Below are 19,896 nucleotides of genomic sequence, written 5' to 3' on the forward strand. Positions count from 1 at the left end.
GAGCTGTGATGCTAGCTACTAGCTAACAACAAGGCAGTCAGAGCTGTGATGCTAGCTACTAGCTAACAACAAGGCAGTCAGATCTGTGATGCTAGCCACTAGCTAACAACAAGGCAGTCAGAGCTGTGATGCTAGCCACTAGCTAACAACAAGGTAGACAGAGCTACATGGTTTCCAATGATCGAAGTGACTACATGGTTACCAATGATCGAAGGGACTACATGGTTTCCAATGATCGAAGGGACTACATGGTTACCAATGATCGAAGGGACTACATGGTTACCAATGATCGAAGGGACTACATGGTTACCAATGATCGAAGGGACTACATGGTTACCAATGATCGAAGGGACTGCATGGTTTCCAATGATCGAAGGGACTACATGGTTTCCAATGATCGAAGGGACTGCAGTAATGAATGGAGTAAAAGAGACTATTGATGAATGAAATAGGCCTAATGTAGGGACCACATCGACCACCCCCTATGTAGGCTTTTAGGAAAAGTCACACTTAAAAGCATTACGAACTTAAAATCATGACTAATAATGTAATTATCTGACAATGAAAACGCAGAAAAAAATGTGATTCATATCCTATATCAATTTCTATTTGTATAAAATATATATAAAACAAGATTTAAATAAAACAATTCAGAACCCAAATATTGGGAAAGATGAATAATTGATTTTTCTGACCTGAACCGTGCTACACCCCTTCACTGAAATGGCTGCTTTTTTTGCCCTGGGTTCCCATATGCCTGTAAAATTAAAATGTCTGTAGAGTGATAGGCAAATGTGTCATTCTGTGACTCTGCCAACACACTGAAAATGGCATCTGTGTGGGCAGCTTACACTGTCAATGACTACCGACTCTGTGCCAAACTCGTCTTTTAGATAAACCACTTGTTTGTATTACAGGACTCAAGTACAACTATGATAAGCCTGATCAGTTTGCTAGATGTAAACAGCAAGTGAGATACTGTTATTGTGTATAATCAAAGCACTAGCAGAAGAAGCCTACTGTATTGTGAAAGTTGGCAATTCGTATCTTAAATAGTCAGTTACATTTTAATTTAGCCATTCTTCTTCTTCAGATGTATCTCTGATCTGTTTGTATAATTTAAAAGCCTAAAGGCATACAACTTTCATACATTGAATAATACATTACCATTTGGGTTAAAGGTTTAATTTCCCACTGCAGTTACCATTGCAGGAAAACCCCTGTTACTGGTGAAATCCTTCCTAAGAAATGTCAGAAACATATTTTAAGCAGGAGCACTGCTCAGATCCTTTAATTTATTTAGTTATCAATCTATACAAATATACAGATATTCACATCCATCTATTTAATTAGGGTGGCAAGAAACAAGTTAGTTCTAAATATTTCAAAAACTAAAAGCATTGTATTTGGGACTAATCACTCACTAAACCCTAAACCTCAACTAAATCTTTCAATGAATAATGTAGAAATTGAGCAAATTGAGGAGACTAAACTGCTTGGAGTAACCCTGGATTGTAAACTGTCATGGTCAAAACATATTGATGCAACAGTAGCTAAGACGGGGAGAGGTCTGTCCATAATAAAGCGCTGCTCTGCCTTCTTAACAACGTTATCAACAAGGCAGGTCCTACAGGCCCTAGTTTTGTCGCACCTGGACTACTGTCCAGTCATGTGGTCAGGTGCCACAAAGAGGGACTTAGGAAAATTACAATTGGCCCAGAACAGGGCAGCACTGCTGGCACTTAAATGTACACGGAGAGCTAACATTAATAATATGCATGTCAATCTCTCCTGGCTCAAAGTAGAGGAGAGAGTGACTTCATAACTACTTGTATTTGTAAGCAGTCCCGTGTAGCTCAGCTGGTAGAGCATGGCGCTTGCAATGCCAGAGTTGTGGGTTCGATTCCCATGGGGGACCAGTATGAAAATGTATCCACTCACTACTGTAAGTCGCTCTGGATAAGAGTGTCTGCTAAATGACTAAAAAGTAAAGTATTGACATGTTGAATACACCGAGCTGTCTGTTTAAACAATTAGCACACAGCTCAGACACCCACGCATATGCCATCTCTTCACAGTCCCCAAGTCCAGAACAGACTATGGGAGGTGCACAGTACTGCATAGAGCCATGACTACATGGAACTCTATTCCACATCAAGTAACTCATGCAAATCAGATTTATAAAACTGATAAAAATACACCTTATGGAACAGCGGGGACTGTGAAGAGACACATAAATATGCATACATATACACATGGATTTTATGTGGTAGAAGAGTAGTGGCCTGAGGGATACACTCAATCTGTTGTGTAATGTTTTCATCGTATATAATTGCCTTAATTTAGCTGGACCCCAGGAAGAGTAGCTGCTGCCTTGGCAGATCCATAATAAATACAAATACAAATACATCAATGTGAGTGGTTACTTCCAGGGAGGGTGCTTCCATAACTTCATTAGGGGGTTTGAAAGAACCCTGCATCATGTATCCTAGAGTGTATCCCAAATGGCACCCTATTCCCTATTTAGTGCATTACTTTTGTGCACTATGTAGGGTTTAGTATGCCAGTTGGGATGCAGCCTTTGTGTGGAATAACCCTCAGTTGCTGCATCCTACATATCCCTGTATAGGAGCTCTTAAAGGCTAAACACACTCACACACACACACGGCTATCCTATGGCCCCTCATTAATGATTGCTGCACCATTCCCCTCGATCTATATCCGTAGAAACAACATCTCTATTTCATTGGGGAGTGATTTGATTGTCCTTTCTGTGGCCATTATTTACGGGGCGTCCCAAATTATACCCTATTCTCTATATAGTGCACTATTTTTGACCAGAGCCCTATGAGCCCTTGTCAAAGTAGTGCACTGTAATGGGAATAGGGTGCCATTTGGGACGCATATTTAATCTTCTTTATGGTCCTTCTCCGTTAATTGGGATGCAAGATCATTTTCATGGTCTCCATGCCAACCAAGCAGAGTCTGAGTTTACCATCTCGGATGAACGGGTACAAGGTAAAAGGTGCATATCATATTGGATGAAACTGCAGCAAGGGTAAAAAGGTGCGCTGAAACGTATGCTGCCTGACTTAAAAACAACACCTAGCCTATATACGAAAAACTTGTGCATTACTATTAAGGAAATAGGGTGCGATTTCGGAAACACAGTGTTGCATTTTTTAGGGGGTGGATCAGAAGATAACCAGATTTGGTAAAAGACCGAGTCCATATTATGGCAAGAAACAGCTCAAATAAGCAAAGAGAAACGACAGTCCATTATTACTTTAAGACACGAAGGTCAGTCAATACGGAACATTTCAAGAACTTTGAAAGTTTCTTCAAGTGCAGTCGCAAAAACCATCAAGCGCTATGATGAAACTGGCTCTCATGAGGACCGCCACAGGAATGGAAGACCCCCAGTTACCTCTGCTGCAGAGGATAAGTTCATTAGAGTTACCAGCCTCAGGAATTGCAGCCCAAATAAATGCTTCACAGAGTTCAAGTCACAGACACATCTCAACATCAACTGTTCAGAGAGGACTCTATGAATCAGGACTTCATGGTCGAATTGCTGCAAAGAAACCACTACTAAAGGACACCAATAAGAAGAAGAGACCTGTTTGGGCCAAGAAACACAAGCAATGGACATTGGACCAGTGGAAATCTGTCCTTTGGTCTGGAGTCCAAATTTGAGATTTTTGGTTCCAACTGCAGTGTCTTTGTGAGACGCGATGTGGGTGAACGGATGATCTCTGCATGTGTAGTTCCCACCGTAAAGCATGGAGGAGGAGGTGTTATGGTGTGGGGGTGCTTTGCTGGTGACACTGTCTGTAAAATTTTTTAGAATTCAAGGCACACTTAACCAGCATGGCTACCACAGCATTCTGCAGCGATACGCCATCCCATCTGGTTTGGGCTTAGTGGGACTATCATTTGTTCTTCAACAGGACAATGACCCAACACACCTCCAGGCTGTGTAAGAGATATTTTACCAAGAAGGATAAGTGATGGAGTGCTGCATCAGATGACCTGGCCTCCACAATCCCCCGACCTCAACCCAATTGAGATTGTTTGGGATGAGTCGGAACACAGTCAAGGAAAAGCAGCCAATAAGTGCTAAGCATATATGGGAACTCCTTCAAGACTGTTGGAAAAGCATTCCAGGTGAAGCTTGTTGAGAGAATGCCAAGAGTGTGCAAAGCTGTCATCAATGCAAAGAGTTGCTATTTGAAAATATAAAATATATTTAGATTTTTTAAATACTTTTTTGGTTACTACATGATTCATGTGTTATTTCATAGCTTTTGATGTCTTCACTATTATTCTACAATGTACAGTGAGTAGGTGTGTACAAACTTTTGATTGATACTGTATACTATTTTAAATATATGTATGTTTTTGTATATATTTTCCTTTATTATTTTCCCCTGACCTTACCACCCCTCCTCTAATTGGAGTAAACTAATGGACAACAACACTTAGGCTTCTACTTCCAGCTTATACATACTATATACATTTTACTTACACAGTATATTTTACATTAGTTATCTTTTGTTTGTTTTAGTCGCATCTTTCAGCTACCCTCCACCCCTCCAATCTATCTCTGAAGACCATACAGTTTTGATTTATATTTGCCACATATTTTTCAACTGTGCTGTGATGTTTCACAAAAGTTCTGAAGCTATATACATTTTACGGACACAGTATATTTTACATTAGTTATCTTGTTTTTTTGCTATTTTTTTGTCCCACAGTGCTCTTTTTCACAATCTATACTGTAGTCTGGCTCTCATCTCTAGACATCTTCCATTCCATTATGAGCCAATGGAGTCATCATCATCATCATCATCATCATCACTAAACCCTATTTCTCACACCTCTAATAAATAAGGCTTTGAGTTTGCAGCTCAGACATTTTGTAGACAGAGACAGAGGCCTAAAACTGAGGCTTAATTCCAAACAACCACCATCTCCTTCCAACAAAACAAAAGATTGAACGAACTCTTTTAGATCTGGGAGAAAATTACACATATTCCTGAATGCCCATATGAGTACCAGATGCTAGGCATCTAGTCCAGATAGGTAGCTAACTCAGGGCCCCTCCAGCTGTGCTAGGCATCTAGTCCAGATAGGTAGCTAACTCAGGGCCCCTCCAACTGTGCTAGGCATCTAGTCCAGATAGGTAGCTAACTCAGGGCCCCTCCAACTGTGCTAGGCATCTAATCCAGATAGGTAGCTAACTCAGGGCCCCTCCAGCTGTGCTAGGCATCTAGTCCAGATAGGTAGCTAACTCAGGGCCCCTCCAACCAGCCAGTACTTTGCCATCATCTGAAGTACAATAGCTTTGAGCTGGGATTAAGATCAAGAGACATGGAGATGATCTGTCACTGATCTGGTTGTACTGAGACTGCTCTTCTCTGTGTCACGGAGGCTCTCCGCACTGCTAAAGCTAACTCTCTCTCCTAAAGCTACCTGACCGGTCGCTCCTACCAAGTGGCGTGGCGAGAAACTGTCTCCGCACCACGTGCTCTCACCACTGGTGTCCCCCAGGGCTCAGTTCTAGGCCCTCTCCTATTCTCGCTATACACCAAGTCACTTGGCTCTGTCATATCCTCACATGGCCTCTCCTATCATTGCTACGCAGACGACACACAACTAATCTTCTCCTTTCCCCCTTCTGATAACCAGGTGGCGAATCGCATCTCTGCATGTCTGGCAGACATATCAGTATGGATGACGGATCACCACCTCAAGCTGAACCTCAGCAAGACGGAGCTGCTCTTCCTCCCGGGGAAGGACTGCCCGTTCCGTGATCTCGCCATCACGGTTGACGACTCCGTTGTGTCCTCCTCCCAGAGTGAGAAGAGCCTTGGCGTGACCCTGGACAACACCCTGTCGTTCTCCGCTAACATCAAGGTGGTGACCCGATCCTGTAGGTTCATGCTCTACAACATTCGGAGAGTACGACCCTGCCTTACACAGGAAGCGGCACAGGTCCTAATCCAGGCATTTGTCATCTCCCGTCTGGATTACTGCAACTCGCTGTTGGCTGGGCTCCCTGCCTGTGCCATTAAACCCCTACAACTCATCCAGAATGCCGCAGCCCGTCTGGTGTTCAACCTTCCCAAGTTCTCTCACGTCACCCTGCTCCTCCGCACACTACACTGGCTTCCAGTTGAAGCTTGCATCTGCTACAAGACCATGGTGCTTGCCTACGGAGCTGTGAGGGGAACGGCACCTCCGTACCTTCAGGCTCTGATCAGTCCCTACACCCAAACGAGGGCATTGCGTTCATCCACCTCTGGCCTGCTGGCTCCCCTACCTCTGCTGAAGCACAGTTCCCGCTCAGCCCAGTCAAAACTGTTCGCTGCTCTGGCACCCCAATGGTGGAACAAGCTCCCTCACGACGCCAGGACAGCAGAGTCACTCACCACCTTCCGGAGACATTTGAAACCCCACCTCTTTAAGGAACACCTGGGATAGGATAAAGTAATCCTTCTAACCCCCCCCCCCAAAAAAAAAAAAAAAAAGACAAAAGATTTAAAAAATAAGAAAATAAAATTGAAATAGACAAATAATAAAAAAGAAAAAGAAAAAATAAGAAAAAAATATAATTGTAAGGTGGTTATCCCATTGGCTATAAGGTGAATGCACCAATTTGTAAGTCGCTCTGGATAAGAGCGTCTGCTAAATGACGTAAATGTAATGTAATGTAAATGTAATGTAATGTAAATGTAATGTAATGTAATGTAATGTAAATGTACTGACCAGTTCCTGTGTGGCTCAGTTTCTTTTATTTTTTTAATTTCACCTTTATTTAACCAGGTAAGCCAGTTGAGAACAACTGTGACCTGGCCAAGATAAAGCAAAGCAGTGCGATAAAAACAACAACACAGAGGGGTAAAACAAAACATAAATCAAAAATAAACCAGAAAATATATTTACAGTGTGTGCAAATGTAGCAAGTTATGGAGGTAAGGCAATAAATAGGCCATAGTGCAAAATAATTACAATTAGTATTAACACTGGAATGATAGATGTGCAAGAGATGATGTGCAAATAGAGATACTGGGGTGCAAATTAGCAAAATAAATAACAATATGGGGATGAGGTAGTTGGGTGGGCTAATTTCAGATGGGCTGTGTACAGGTGCAGTGATCGGTAAGGTGCTCTGACAACTGATGCTTAAAGTCAGAGCGTAGTGCTAGAAACACTAGAGTTGTGAGTTCAATTCCCACTCGAAACATATGCACTCACTGTTCTGTAAATAGATTTGGATACAAGCATCTGCTAAATGTCATATATTATATATAGAAACATGAAACAGAGAAGGTGTCATACGCTCAGAACTAAAACCTTGAGTAATTTGGTCAGATGTAGTCTGTCCACTAGAGATTACAACAGAGGTAGGTAACATATTTACAGTACTCCTCATTAGAAAACACATAAGTAGGTAACATATTTACAGTACTCCTCATTAGAAAACACAAAGGTAAGGTAACATATTTACAGTACTCCTCATTAGAAAACACAAAGGTAAGGTAACATATTTACAGTACTCGTCATTAGAAAACACAGAGAGACAGCTAGACTGAATAACACCCAGGCTTCACAGTTGTCAAAATATCCCCTGAAGCTGTAAAGGGGGCCATATTTTGACGACGTGTAGAAACACAGCCTATAAATAGCTTGTGAACACAGCACTGGATGGCCTGAGCTCCAGATATACACAGACAGAGAACGGAACTATCTCTCCATCCCCCTCACCCTACAGTTATTACCTCATTGGTTGTTTTAACGTCAGCTCCTCCCTTCAGAGGAAAACATTGACATGAAGAAGCAGAAGAATCGTTGCTCTCTCTGATAGTAATAATAGTTCAGATGGGAAAGTGATTTTTGGTTTGCCAGGCTTGCGGCTAAAACATTGATATGCCTTGTGAAATATACACCAATTATGTCAAATGTAGCACTAACAAAATGCAATTCACAGTTTTAGACCCAAATGAGCTAATGTGGGCCAGCCTATCAATCACCCTGTAAATTAGTCCGTGTCAGCATGTGCATTTCTGTTTTTTATCTGGGGGTAGAAATCTAAGTCAAAGCTTTTGACTGCCAAGAAATGTACACATTAACATAATTGCCCCATTAACTGAAACTATTTTTTTTTGGGGGGGATTATTTGGAAGTCTTTGTTGCATACAATAACCTTGCAAAGTTAAAATAAAAACTAAAGAGTTCCAGTACAGTGGGTGTTAGTAGAGTGGTTAAACAGCTACTGTGGTTGGGTAAAGATTGTACAGTAGCCTACAAGATAAATAGACATTTAATGTACCACATTGTGTGTCTGTTGTTGATTAAAGCATGTTAAAGTGCATGAATTGCCTTTATGTACAGGTATGTCTCTACCAATACAAATGATAAACACAACCTGCATTGTGAGGCGTGTGTTTGAGCAAAGCAGTTGAAGTGCATGCAGTAGAAAATGGAGACTTACCGCATTGTGTGTCTGTGTCTGTCCAACCAGGATGAGGAGGTTGGACGAGATGATTGACAGGCAGAAGTTGATTAGGATGATGGAGCGTTCAGACCGGATATATCTGGAATAACGGGAAGTACTGGATCAACAAACGAAAAATGACAATCAACACAACACCACAACAACCACCAATCAACATTCTTCCATTACTACTAGGCCACTACTACTAGACCATTACTACTAGACCATTACTACTAGACCATTACTACTAGGCCATTACTACTAGGCCACTACTACTAGGCCACTACTACTAGACCATTACTACTAGACCATTACTACTAGGCCACTACTACTAGACCATTACTACTAGGCCATTACTACTAGGCCATTACTACTAGACCATTACTACTAGACCATTACTACTAGACCATTACTACTAGACCATTACTACTAGGCCACTACTACTAGACCACTACTACTAGACCATTACTACTAGACCACTACTACTAGGCCATTACTACTAGACCATTACACTAGGCCACTACTACTAGACCATTACTACTAGGCCACTACTACTAGACCATTACTACTAGGCCACTACTACTAGACCATTACTACTAGACCATTACTACTAGGCCATTACTACTAGACCATTACTACTAGGCCACTACTACTAGACCATTACTACTAGACCATTACTACTAGACCATTACTACTAGACCATTACTACTAGGCCACTACTACTAGACCACTACTACTAGACCATTACTACTAGACCATTACTACTAGGCCATTACTACTAGACCATTACTACTAGGCCACTACTACTAGACCATTACTACTAGACCATTACTACTAGGCCATTACTACTAGACCACTACTACTAGACCATTACTAGACCATTACTACTAGACCACTACTACGAGACCACTACTACTAGACCACTACTACTAGACCACTACTACTAGACCATTACACTAGGCCACTACTACTAGACCACTACTACTAGACCACTACTACTAGACCATTACTACTAGACCATTACTACTAGGCCACTACTACTAGGCCAATACTACTAGACCATTACACTAGGCCACTACTACTAGACCATTACTACTAGACCATTACTACTAGGCCACTACTACTAGACCATTACTACTAGGCCATTACTACTAGACCACTACTACTAGGCCATTACTACTAGGCCATTACTACTAGGCCATTACTGCTAGACCATTACACTAGGCCACTACTACTAGGCCATTACTACTAGACCATTACTACTAGACCACTACTACTAGGCCATTACTACTAGGCCATTACTGCTAGACCATTACTACTAGACCATTACTACTAGGCCATTACTACTAGACCATTACTACTAGGCCATTACTACTAGGCCATTACTACTAGACCATTACTACTAGACCATTACTACTATACCATTACTACTAGACCATTACTACTAGACCACTACTACTAGACCATTACTACTAGACCATTACTACTAGACCATTACTACTAGACCACTACTACTAGACCATTACTACTAGACCATTACTACTAGACCATTACTACTAGACCATTACTACTAGACCACTACTACTATACCATTACTACTAGACCATTACTACTAGACCACTACTACTAGACCATTACTACTAGGCCATTACTACTAGGCCATTACTGCTAGACCATTACACTAGGCCACTACTACTAGGCCATTACTACTAGACCATTACTACTAGACCACTACTACTAGGCCATTACTACTAGGCCATTACTACTAGGCCATTACTGCTAGACCATTACTACTAGACCATTACTACTAGGCCATTACTACTAGACCATTACTACTAGGCCATTACTACTAGGCCATTACTACTAGACCATTACTACTAGACCATTACTACTAGACCATTACTACTAGACCATTACTACTAGACCACTACTACTAGACCATTACTACTAGACCATTACTACTAGACCATTACTACTAGACCACTACTACTAGGCCATTACTACTAGACCATTACTACTAGGCCACTACTACTAGGCCATTACTACTAGGCCACTACTACTAGGCCATTACTACTAGACCATTACTACTAGACCATTACTACTAGGCCACTACTACTAGACCATTACTACTAGGCCATTACTACTAGACCACTACTACTAGACCATTACTACTAGACCATTACTACTAGACCATTACTACTAGACCACTACTACTAGACCATTACTACTAGACCATTACTACTAGACCATTACTACTAGACCACTACTACTAGGCCATTACTACTATACCATTACTACTAGACCATTACTACTAGACCACTACTACTATACCATTACTACTAGGCCATTACTACTAGGCCACTACTACTAGGCCATTACTACTAGGCCATTACTACTATACCATTACTACTAGACCATTACTACTACTAGACCATTACTACTAGACCATTACTACTAGGCCACTACTACTAGACCATTACACTAGGCCATTACTACTTGGCCATTACTACTAGACCATTACTACTAGACCACTACTACTAGACCATTACACAAGGCCATTACTACTTGGCCATTACTACTAGACCATTACTACTAGACCACTACTACTAGACCATTACACAAGGCCATTACTACTAGACCACTACTACTAGACCACTACTACTAGACCATTACTACTAGACCATTACTACTAGACCACTACTACTAGACCCTTACACTAGGCCATTACTACTAGACCACTACTACTAGACCATTACTACTAGGCCACTACTACTAGGCCATTACTACTAGACCATTACTAGACCACATCCAACATCTCATTCCAAAATCATGGGCATTAATGGGCATTAATATGGAGTTGGTCCCCCCTTTGCTGCTATAACAGCCTCCACTCTTCTGGGAAGGCTGGAACATTGCTCTGTGAAGGCCAGTCAAGTTCTTCCACACTAATCTCGACAAACCATTTCTGTATGGACCTCGCTTTGTGCACGGGCCTTCCACAAACTGTTGCCACAAAGTTGGAAGCACAGAATCGTCTAGAATGTAATTTTATGTTGTAGTGTTAAGATTTCCCTTCACTTGAACTAAGGGGCCTAGCCCGAACCATGAAAAACAGCCCCCGACCATTATTCCTCCTCGTCAAAACTTTACAGTTGGCACTATGCATTGGGGCAGGAAGCGTTCTCCTGGCATCCGCCAAACCCAGATTTGTCCGTCAGACTGCCAGATGGTGAAGCGTTATTCATCACTCAAGAGAAAGCATTTCCAATGCTCCAGATTTTTACGCGCTGCGCGATTCAGCACTCGCCGGTCCGTTCTGTGAGCTTGTGTGGCCTACCACTTCACAATAACAGCACTTACAGTTGACTGGGGCAGCTCTAGCAGGGCAGACATTTGTTGGAAAGGTGGCACCCTATGACGGTGCCACGTTGAAAGTCACTGAGCTCTTCAGTAAGGCCATTCTACTGCCAATGTTTGTCTATGGAGATTGCATGGCTGTGTGCTCTATGGCTTTTATACACCTGTCAGCAACGGGTGTGGCTGAACTAGCCTAATCCACTAATTTGAAAGGGAGTCCACGTACTTTTGTATATACAGTATAGTGTACATCAATTAATATATTCATAATCTCAACATGGTGTTTACAGTGCATACATCACTGGTTGTATTGTACTCACCTCCATAGAATAGCATAGACCACTAGCAACAGGATCAAGGCGAGACAGGATAGACCACAGCCAATGATCAAAGTCACACTGGGGACTGCTGAGTACTCCATGGTCTGTAGGAGACAGAGACAGAAGGAAGGATATATTACACCTGCTTTGTGTTGGTGCTAAAGCCTCAGACACCAATCAAAACCAATCACACTGGAACACGGACCAATCGGTTGGTGTTATTGAAGACTCAGCCACCAATCAAAACACTTATTATAGCTGCTTTGGGTTGGTGTTAAAACATCAGCCACTGACTGGAAAATAGACCAATCAGTTGGTGTTATTCAATCTTAAACCACCAATCAAACCAATCACACTGTAAAACAAACCAAACAAAACATCACAACAAGTCGGCCATTTTGAGATGTTCTGTATTGAATGGTTTCACCAACGTCAATACAAACTTGATTGAGGAGAGGAGGGGAGCCAGTGTGTGTGTGTTTGTGTGTGTGTGTGTGTGTGTGTGTGTGTGCGCTTAGCAGTCTTGATTAGTCCTGAGCTTGATAGTATTTGTGATTCATGTCATCTAAAAAATCTGTTGCTTTCTTAACTAACCATTCATCTCAAGATGGTGATTGCAGTGTCTACTCTACGTCTCAAAATAAAATAAAATCCCTAATAAAACCACCCATTCCCCATATATCTCTACTCTACAGTGTAATCCTATTACCATTTATTAATCTGATATTCATGAATATTGAATCAAGAGCAAAAAAAGAGAGTCCCTATTAAGAAAAGAGACCATTTTCACTGATTGACATTGAGGGTGGTCTAAAAAAGTGATAGAATGACATACAGACTCCATAGAATAGAGCATAGAATGACATACAGACTCCATAGAATAGAGCATAGAATGACATACAGACTCCATAGAATAGATCATAGAATTACATACAGACTCCATAGAATAGATCATAGAATGACATACAGACTCCATAGAATAGAGCATAGAATGACATACAGACTCCATAGAATAGAGCATAGAATGACATACAGACTCCATAGAATAGATCATAGAATTACATACATACTCCATAGAATAGATCATAGAATTACATACAGACTCCATAGAATAGATCATAGAATTACATACAGACTCCATAGAATAGAGCATGGAATTACATACAGAAGTAATTTATAAGATCTCAATGAGTAGGAGCCTCTCCCAATGAAATAAAGCTTACAATCTACCAATGCCAACCAAATAGCATCCATGTTTATTTAATCTATTGTTACTGCCTCTTAATTTACCACCTAGCCTATCCCAGGATTCCACCTGATATGTGGTGTCTGTCCCAAATGGCACCCTAGTCCCTATTTAGTGCACTACTTTTGACCAGGGCCCATAGGGTTGTACCCGTAGGTTATCTTTCCCAGCTCCCTCCCACAGACCACCAGTCATTGTGACATCAGCAGAGCAAGGCAACGATCAGAGTTATTAACAACGCTATCAGCCCCACAGATCACACTTTTCTCTATTCCAGTCACACCATTTGAGTAATGGTGGAACTGCTGAGCAACAGATCTGATTTCAGACGTGAGTGTCAGTCTTGAGGGCCGATCCCTCATCCTTTTTGACGCTCCTCTCATAACGTAATGTTGCAAATCACTGTCAGTGGATATGGTTACAGCCTATTACAAGAATGGACAAATAAACAGCTGTTACCTGTCACAGAAATGAGTAACAAACAGGAAGGTAAGCCTAGCTATTACTTAAAATAAAACATCAGAATATGACATTGTAAACGATCTAATTAGGCCTGGTTCATTATGTGACGCTAATCTTTTTAAGATCACATGACACTTCTCAGTGAACTCCTATATCACATCTATACATTTAATATTTTAATATTAATTGATGAGCAGGACCCTTACACAACCTGTAGGCTAAACTCAGTAAACAACATGCACTGGCCTTTGCACACACACACACACACACACACACACACACACCTAAGCCACTCAAGCTCACCAATGCAGAGCATTATCAAAATGATCTAGACAGCACATCCAGACTGAGGTTGATCCAAAATAAACTCACCTTCACCTATAGGCGACACTAAACAAGAGAGAGACCCCTGATTATGGCGAAACAAACACATCGATTGAAATTCCAACCAAAGCAAAGCAATCAAGCACATTCTAGCACCCTCCTCTGCATTAATCCATAAATGAATAGAAAAAAAATCCCTTACTTACTATTTCTCTTGGTTGCTGTGCCAAAATGGCGAAGGTAGATACACGATCACATAAGCATTTTGTATGGGATGCATCGGTTAGTACGGTTCTACATCCTTTACTCGACCAGGTTCCCCAAGAATCGTTCCTGCAAGAAGAAGAGATGCGATCATTTCATTAATTCCAGCGCTATCTCACTTTCACCAGGATTGGAAAAATCGGGACGGATGAAACCTTTAATACTGTAACATTAAATATGTTTAAACTAATAACGGAAATCTAAATGCGAATAGGGAAGTGGTATCAACACACAATTTCGCCAGGCTACAATAAGCATTTAGCTCGACCGGGAGAAGAAAAAAAGGTTGAGAGAGGGAGAGAGAGGGAGAGAAAGGAGGGGACGAACGGAGCTGTCCAAACGTGGGTGGTGCTGATTAATTAAATTCCTCTATACGCTGTTAAAAGCAACAATTGCTTTCAAAAACCTTAGGCTACATATCCATTTTTTCTACGTTTTTCTAGAGGTTGGCTACTTAGAAGAAACTATCATCTTTACCGGTATGGCTTTAGGTGATAGCCTATTGAGCGCGTCTGGGTTCTTTTCCAGAACGATTTTGTTGTTCTCTTTTATTCCTTTCACAATGTTTAGGCTATTATTATTAGGCTATCTTTCTTTTTCAGTTGATCTTTTTTCCTCAACTATTCTAATTAGCGTTTTTTTTGGGCTTCCTACAGGAACATTTCACCCTGGAAACAGTGGACAGCCTGAGATTGATACTTCGCTCCTCTCTGCTGCTGCAACAGCGGAGAGGGAGGGTGGGTCACACGTTACAAAATAGGGATATATATTCCTAGATGTATATTTTCCTAGGATGATATCTGTTGCGCTCTTTATCATTTGTTCAAGGCATTTAAAACATTTCCGGACGCAAGCATTGGTATTGTTCAACGTAGGCAAAACCGTTTAGGAAAAAGGATCGCATAACTAACTGTACTCCACCCCATGGAAACGGCGCGGATGGTATCTGCCCGTTTCCCGGTCTCCCCCTCCTCATAGCAGGTAAAATGATAGAGGAGAGGGAAGGAAACACGTTTATTCTATTTACTACTAGTAGCCTACATCTCCTTCTCACTTCAGACCTTCACAAAGAATGTAAGGACAACAACTGGTACATAAGTACATTATAATAATAATAATATGCCATTGAACTGGCCTAGTTATTATGTGAAAGAACATATTTCTGTATTATTTTATGAAAAAGAAAAACCACCTAGATGTGTGCAATCTTTTTATAAACATCCTTCAATGAATAGGCTGAAAAGTAAATTATTCATCCAGCAACAATTGTTTAATGAGAAAGGAACAAGCCAAGTAAATTAAATCACTCACTTCATCCCCTCACACACACACACACACACACACACACACACACACACAGAGAGAGAGAGAGAGAGAGAGAGATACACACACACCAGGGCCTTGCACACAGACCTTTGGGGGTGCAGGTGCTCAAAATGAAAAAGGGGCAACCCCCTAAACATCTACTTTCTTAATTCATATTCACAACTCGAAATTAATAATTTCCAAACTGTCTCATAATATCCAAACTGTCTCTATAGCATTGGCCTATTTACAACACACTCATCAGTTATTGTAAGTAAGCTAATGCCAGTGAATCCTAGTAGTAGGCTACTAACTAATCTCGTCCACCTGCTGGCTCTGTCAAACGAGCAATTTGAGCCTGGGGACGACTTTAGCTACTAACTAGAGACAGATGAGTGAAATATGGAAAAGAGTGGCTATCATAGCGAATGATGATGTAAATCTGCTAGTTATCTAGCTAGCTAGCTATGCTGTCAAAACAAATGATTTTTTTACATAATTTAAGTTTGTTCTGCTGTTGACATCTGCCTCTTACTAACAAACACTCGAATTGCCCCCTTTTCAAAGACAAAAGTAGCCTCCCAGTATTCAAACTCACCGCCTGCGACCAGCACAGGGCACTGCATGCATGAGTGCGCGCTTGAGGTGGGAGGGCGGGGGAGGGGTATAATTGCCAACATTCAAGAGAGATTCAATTAGCTGGTTTGATGTGCAATTCGTTACATTTAATATATATATATATATATATATATATATATACATGTGGAAACCAGCTTTTCACAATTAAGACTTATAGGATGTACTCAACAGGTTGCCAAGTCATCTCTATGGAGGATACTCATAACTGAGTCAAAGGCAGTTCATGTTTAAATGTAAACTGATTCGGTTCATGTTTAAATGTAAACTGATTCAGTTCATGTTTAAATGTAAACTGATTCAGTTCATGTTTAAATGTAAACTGATTCAGTAATGTTTTAAATGTAAACTGACTCATTTAATATTTAAATCTAAACTGATTCAGTTAATGTTTAAATGTAAACTGATTCAGTTCATGTTTAAATGTAAACTGATTCAGTTAAAGTTTTAATATAAACTGATTCAGTTAATGTTTAAATGTAAACTGATTCAGTTAATGTTTTAATGTAAACTGATTCAGTTAATGTTTAAATGTAAAATGATTCAGTTAATGTTTAAATGTAAACTGATGTAGTTAATGTTTTAATGTAAACTGATTCAGTTAATGTTTTAATGTAAACTGATTCCGTTAATGTTTAAATGTAAATGATTCAGTTAATGTAGGAGAGTGGAAGTAGATTCATCTGCATAATATGGCCAACAGCGTGCAAATACCTGTGCACTGACACACATATTGTTATACAGCCAAACAATCATTATTTTACCAATATAATTCATTCTAATTGTATGGTTCTGCTGTCCCTATAGATCAACCAGTCAGAATTTGGAAATATTGCACTACTGTTACGGTTCGGCACTGTTGTTCTTGTTCCCTCTTGTTTTCTGTTTCCCTTTTTCCCTGTGTGTGTGTTGTTTGTGTCTGTCTCCCCCTGCTGTGCAGCCCAGTCAGAGGATCTAGGTCAGGGGGCGTGGCCATTCTCTCACAAGATCAGTTACATCCAGCTGCAGCTCATTGTCACCAATCAACAAGCAGTTATCTACCCGGGCTGGACACCTCTCCAGCGCCAGTTCGTTCCTTCACCACCTGTGGTAACTTGGCTCCGTACAGGAGTCTCAGTTTAGTTGTTACTCTCTTAGCTTTATAGTTGTTTCTGCCAAGTTTGTAACCTGTTTTCTTCTTCGACCAGATCCCGTCGATTCCTGCTGCCTGCCTGCCTGCCACTCCCACGCCGCAACCCGCTCACCAGTTGTCTGTTATCCTCGGCATCCAGCTCTCGGTGCTACTGGCTCTCCTCACCACGCAGCTCCTACCCCGGTCTGTAGCTGCTCCACCCTGCACTACTCCTCTCTGCCAAAAACCCCCTGAATAAAACAACATCATATTCACCCTCGTTGTCCGTGTGTCCGTCTCTGCGCCTGAGTCCCCACCAAATCTAACAGAACGAACTGGCCATACATGGACTCAGCAGAGACGCCACATGAAACAACGGGTGATGGCGTACAACGCGCCCTCCATTCACAGGGAATGTTATTGGGACAACACGACCAACTCATCGGGTCTCTATTGGATAACAACCAGCGGTTGTTGGATCAAATATCTCAGCTCACCTCTCAGGTAGCTAACCTGGTAACACTCACTACTCTTCCTCCCTCTGCTTCTCCTCCGCCTGCTCCTCCTACAGTTGCTCCAGGCTCGGTTTCGCTCCTGCCCTTCGGGAACCCCCTACGACCTCACCCGAACCTTTTACCGGGGACCTGAACAAATGCCGTGGTTTCCTGCTTCAGTGCCGCTTGGTGTTCAAACAGAAGCCCCTGTCGTTCTCCACGGAATCCTCAAAGGTACATTACGCTCTGGGGTTACTAAGGGGCAAAGCTTTGATTTGGGCAGAAGCGGCTTATTCTACTCAGCAGATTGCCAGCCTGTCGTTTGACGATTTTTCCTCTCAATTGGAGATTGTGTTTGATCACCCGGACCATGCCGGGACCGCCACAAAGAGACTATTGAAGCTACGACAGGGCATGGGTTGCGTGGCTGAATACGCCATTGATTTTGGACCTTGGCAGCCGATTCCAAGTGGAATGACGACGCTCTTCAGGGAGCGTTTGTTAACGGTTTGAGTGACACAATTAAGGATGAACTAGCTGTTCGTGAGGAGCCTGCTAACCTTCATTCTCTCGTTTCTCTTGCTACCCGTATAGACAACAGGCTACGGGAGAGGAGACAGGAGAGGAGCGGTCGGGTCCGCACTGCAGGGGGGGCCCTCGCTTTCTGCAACCCGAGCAACACCACCACTCGGACACCGCCCATACACCTCAGCGGATCCCTCCACGGAACTGGACGAGCCCATGCAGCTGGGCCGTGCTCGTCTGTCCCCTGCCGAAAAGGAACGGGCGCATGCGGGCTGGTGAGTGCGTGTACTGTGGGGACCGCACTCATTTTCTGGTTAACTGTCCGGTTCGCCCCAAAAGACAAAGCTTGCAGGTAAACGTGGGCGTACTTGCAAGTGTTACACCTGACTCCATGCCCACAGCACCCCGTCTAGTTATCCCAGCTACAGTCCAGTTCAGGAATCTGTCTCTCCCTTTAGCTGCTCTCATTGGCTCTGGTGCTGAGGATAGTTTCCTGGACATTGACCTTGTTACTCAGGCTGAGATCCCTGTTAAGCCCCTGCCTAAGCCTATTACAGTAACCGCTATTGACGGTCATCAGTTTGCCAACATCACCCACCAAACTGTCCCCGTTTCTCTCATACTGTCAGGCAATCACAAAGAAACCATCCAGTTTAAAGTAGTCTCCTCCTCTGCCTCCCCTCTTATCCTCGGTTTCCCTTGGCTTAGCCTTCACAACCCCCCATATTGACTGGCAAAACCACAAGATACACAGTTGGAGCACTCACTGCCATTATGCTTGCCTTGGGTCGGCTATTCCGCCCTCTGTAGGTTCCCCTGCATCCCCTGTCAAACCCCCAGACCTCTCTTCAGTCCCTGACGAGTACCTGGACCTGGCCGAGGTATTCAGCAAGTCCAAAGCACTTTCACTACCACCTCATAGGCCATACGATTGCGCCATTGAGTTACTGCCTGGAGCCCCTTTGCCATCCAGTCGGCTTTTCAATCTGTCCCGTACTGAGAGAGAAGCTATGGAAACCTACATAGGCGACTCTCTAGCCTCTGGCCTCATTCGTCCCTCATCTTCCGCTGTTGGGGCGGGGTTCTTTTTTGTTGAGAAGAAGGACAAAACATTACGCCCTGCATTGACTACAGAGGACTTAATAACATCACAGTCAGAAATACGTACCCCCTGCCTCTCATCAACTCAGCTTTTGAACCCCTTCATGGAGCTACCGTGTTTACCAAACTCGACCTGCGTAACGCTTACCACCTCGTTAGGATCAAGCAGGGAGACGAATGGAAAACTGCGTTCAATACCCCTCTCGGACATTTTGAATACCTAGTCATGCCATTCGGTCTCACTAACGCCC

General features: G+C 42.3%; 1 protein-coding gene across 1 annotated transcript in view; it reads right to left on the bottom strand.

Moving 5' to 3' along the window:
- Positions 1 to 8,298: 8,298 nt before the first annotated feature.
- The window catches only part of LOC121553293 (adhesion G protein-coupled receptor B3), a gene marked incomplete at its 5' end in the record, with an annotated part of 101,740 nt that continues 90,142 nt past the window's right edge, over positions 8,299 to 19,896 (bottom strand). The window contains 3 exon segments of the mRNA XM_045218459.1: positions 8,299 to 8,618; positions 12,178 to 12,281; positions 14,416 to 14,542. Of these exon segments, the coding sequence (XP_045074394.1) occupies positions 8,327 to 8,618; positions 12,178 to 12,281; positions 14,416 to 14,542 (523 nt within the window).

Source organism: Coregonus clupeaformis, unplaced genomic scaffold (assembly GCF_020615455.1).
Source record: "Coregonus clupeaformis isolate EN_2021a unplaced genomic scaffold, ASM2061545v1 scaf1594, whole genome shotgun sequence".
In the NCBI taxonomy this organism is placed as follows: domain Eukaryota; kingdom Metazoa; phylum Chordata; class Actinopteri; order Salmoniformes; family Salmonidae; genus Coregonus; species Coregonus clupeaformis.